Source organism: Microtus ochrogaster, chromosome 4 (assembly GCF_000317375.1).
Source record: "Microtus ochrogaster isolate Prairie Vole_2 chromosome 4, MicOch1.0, whole genome shotgun sequence".
Taxonomy (NCBI): domain Eukaryota; kingdom Metazoa; phylum Chordata; class Mammalia; order Rodentia; family Cricetidae; genus Microtus; species Microtus ochrogaster.
This window is the reverse complement of record NC_022011.1, coordinates 31,173,256-31,176,721: the sequence shown is the minus strand read 5'-3', so window position 1 is coordinate 31,176,721 and position 3,466 is coordinate 31,173,256. Positions and strand designations below refer to the sequence as shown.

The 3,466-nt window shown below is 48.1% G+C and overlaps 1 protein-coding gene across 4 annotated transcripts in view; it reads right to left on the bottom strand.

Annotated features, from left to right (window-relative positions):
- Tcf25 (transcription factor 25) overlaps positions 1–3,466 on the bottom strand; it is a 34,177-nt gene that overhangs the window by 12,046 nt on the left and 18,665 nt on the right. For all 4 annotated transcript variants that reach the window (XM_005345838.3, XM_005345839.3, XM_005345840.3 and 1 more), the window contains 4 exons: positions 2,969–3,068; positions 2,182–2,275; positions 820–912; positions 586–691 (listed from right to left, as the gene is read on the bottom strand). In XM_005345838.3, the coding sequence (XP_005345895.1) occupies positions 586–691; positions 820–912; positions 2,182–2,275; positions 2,969–3,068 (393 nt within the window). The remainder of the gene's footprint in view (positions 1–585; positions 692–819; positions 913–2,181; positions 2,276–2,968; positions 3,069–3,466) is intronic.

The window sequence follows — 3,466 nt, the reverse complement described above, 5'->3', positions numbered from 1 at the left end:
CAGAGAAACCCTGTCTCGAAAAACCAAAAAAAAAAAAAAAAAAAAAGTTTTTCGAGACAGGATTTCTCTGTGTAGCTTTGGAGCCTGTCCTGAACTAGCTCTTGTGGACCAGGTTGGCCTCGAACTCACAGAGATCCACCTGCCTCCGCCTCCCGAGTGCTGGGACTACAGGTGTGCGTCACCAACACTCAGCTGCTATCTTTCATTTTTATTTACATATAAATCTGATAAGGCACAGTGACTGATCTATGACTGTCTGTCCAGCACTGCTGCAGAAATGTGGGTCTGAATGCTGAGGTTCCCTGTGGTGACCCCTATATGACGGTCTGCTTCATGATCACTTCTTACATGGACCAGAGTGAGTTGTGGGGTTTTCCCAACTTTCCGTCACCACTGGTACCACTGTTTGTGCATGTGTTCTTGGTGCAGGCCCGTGGGAAGGGGTTCTCCTAAGGCTCTTGGGAGCTACTTGAGCTCTGGCTCGTGCCTTCACCATCTCATCACAGAACCATCCCTCAAGCACATAGGGTGTGGGTGAGAAAGGTAAGGGAGACAGACACACAGCTGCACATGGCTTGCACATACCTCCCACTCCTGGAAGAGGTGGATCAGGTACTCATAGTTCCGGGCCCGTAAGGCCAGGTGGTCAATAAGCAGCAGCATGCACAGGGGGTCCTCATCTGGCTCAAGGCTTCCGGAGGCAGCACAGTAAGTGGAGAACAAGGGAGACAGAGGAAGTGTTGTCATGGCTGGAGACCCCACAGATCTGGGACCACTGTGGTGGGGACAGGTAGCCATGCAGCCAAAGTGAATCCTCACCTCAAGATGAGCTTGCAGTACTCCAGCGCAGTACGTGGGCATCCTCGCTTCTCCAAGAAACTCATCTGCTTGTAGAGGGCCAGATAGAAGCTCCTAGATCAGAGACAGTTACCTGCGCATTAGTGACGGAAGAGCAGAGCATGGCAACGGGAAGGGCCAGCACTGTGTCTACCCTCTGGGTTGCGACCGAAGTTCCTATGTGGCTAGATACAGGGTTTGTGACCATTCCCTGCATGTCTGCAGGAAATGCGTGCTCCTCGTTATTTAGTAATAAATATACTTAGCCAGGAAAATCAAGCTTTTCCAGTTCTGAGACACGGTCTGACTCTACAGCCAAGTCTAACCTTGAATAAAATGGCTCAGAGATCTTCCTACTTCAGAATGCTAATCCGTTCACGAGTGCCACTATCCTAGGCTACAATCAATGTCTTTTCTTTTCTTTTTTTTTTCTGGTTTAGGAGGAGATCTCATGTAGCCCAGGTTGGCATCAAATTTACTATGTAATCAAATATGACCTGCTACAGGCATGTGCCACCACACCTGGCTAAACCTGTCTTCCTGCTAGCTGTTTACTGGTTACCTTTGAAGGAAAAGAATTAGAACCTATGTAATTATACTCTTAACTTATGCTCAGATTTACCAGTTGTCATAGCATCACACCTGGAAGCACAAAGCTGGATGGCTTTAGTCATCTTGGCGACTTAATTTTAGAAATTGTTTCAAAGTAGAGTTTAACTAGAAGAGACAAAAGTAATACACAGGAACCCAGAGGAGGAGATTCAGTCCCAACATTCTGTGCAGGAGATCAGACAACAGCTGTAGCTAAGGTGGCAGGACTTCCTATAACGGAAGACCAGGGTATCCAGAGAAGCAGAGTGCTAGATGGGAGGGAGGGAGACACATACGAGCTAAAACCAGAGGGTGGGCAGGCCTAGAGAAACATGGTAAAGAGAATCCTCTCCGTGTGATCCCCGAAGTCAAGCTGTGCCCGTGCTCATCTCAGACTTAAGAATCAGGAACAAAACTGCAAAGCACGCTAAATAGTTTAACCTCCCTGGGAATGGGTCTTCCTTCAAACACACAGAGAGCATGATTCCAGCCCTCGCTGTTCTGTGGCTTGTCAGGTTCACTTATAACTTGAATAGGTTTACTGTTGGGCCAATCTGATGCCTGATTCCCTGAGCCCAGCCCTCTACAGTTCAGCAGTGAACATACCAAAGCTTAGACGGTGATCTGAATTGTCAAAGCCCTGATCTATTCCCTGGGACAGTCTTACATCACCTGTTCCCCACTAAGCTCATAACAGTCACTCATGTGACTTGAAGGTAGCCCGTTACTCACTCTAGGGTGGCCCAAACTCACCTGTTCTCAGGTCTGCGGTAATCCAGCCTGCAAGTCCCACTGGTGAGACTGAACAAGGGGTGGAATGCACACTCCATGCTGTACAGTGCTCTCTCTGTGGGCCACAAATACCAGAGGATGCTGTCACAGACAAATGACTATAACTCTCTCCTCTAACAACTCAAAACAAGGAACATTCTGGAAGGAGGGAGGTCGTGAACTGGGACCCTGCAAGAAAGAGGGTGCACACAGGACTCCCCAGCTACTCCTCCACGACAGCTGGTGCTGCGATCTGCTAACACCGAGGCACTCACACGTGTACACCACAGGCACCCGTACAAAGCCTGCACATGTATGTCATAGCAGCCCCGTTTCCGACAGCCAGAAAACAACCTATATGTTCATCAACTAGTGACATACAGAAAACGCAGACTACACCCAGACCAAGTACACAGCAACATCAGGGTGCAAGTAGGGCACATGCTCCAACACGGATAGCAAAGACAGTAAAGGAAGAAGCCAAACACAAAAGCCATGTTTGCATGACCTCTACACTTCAAGCATAACTACAGACAAAGTACACTACTTGTTCCCAGGACTGAAGGACAGGGGCTGCTTACGGACAAAAGGGTTTAAAACGGATGGATACAGACTGTGGTAAAGGCTATACACCTGCGTGCACTAAAAACAGTGAGTTGTACATTCTACACAAGTGAATTCTATCTCCATGAAACATCCTTTGTCATCTCATGAAGCCGCATTTGCCTGTGAGTTGGAGGGGCTCGAGCGGCAGATGCAGCTGGCTCACCTATAAGGTCTCGAGCCATTTCCTGATCCTCCTGAAAGCGGCAGGCGTCACTGAGCTGCAGGAGTGAGTCCACATGATAGGGACTTGTCTGGAGCAGAACCTGTTGAAAAGGAAGGTAATTTTACAGAAAAACTGTAGGTAGCACCCTCATGGGACATGCCTCAGAGGGCACCAGGCCATGCCCCATGCCGAGAAAAATCATCAAAAATGAAAGTCATAGTTTGTTTTGCTTTCAGTCTTTTTTTCTCGAACTTTATTTAATATGCATGAGTGCTCCAGCTGCATGTACAACTTTCTGCCAGAAGAGGGCATCAGATCCCACTACAGATGGTTGTGAGTTACCATGTAGTTGCTGGGAATTGAACTCAGGACCCCTTGTAGAGCAGCCATCTCTCCAGCCCTAGTTTTTTTTTTTTTTTTTTTTTTTGAGACAGGGTTTCTCTGTGGTTTTGGAGCCTGTCCTGGAACTAGCTCTTGTAGACCAGGCTGGTCTCGAAC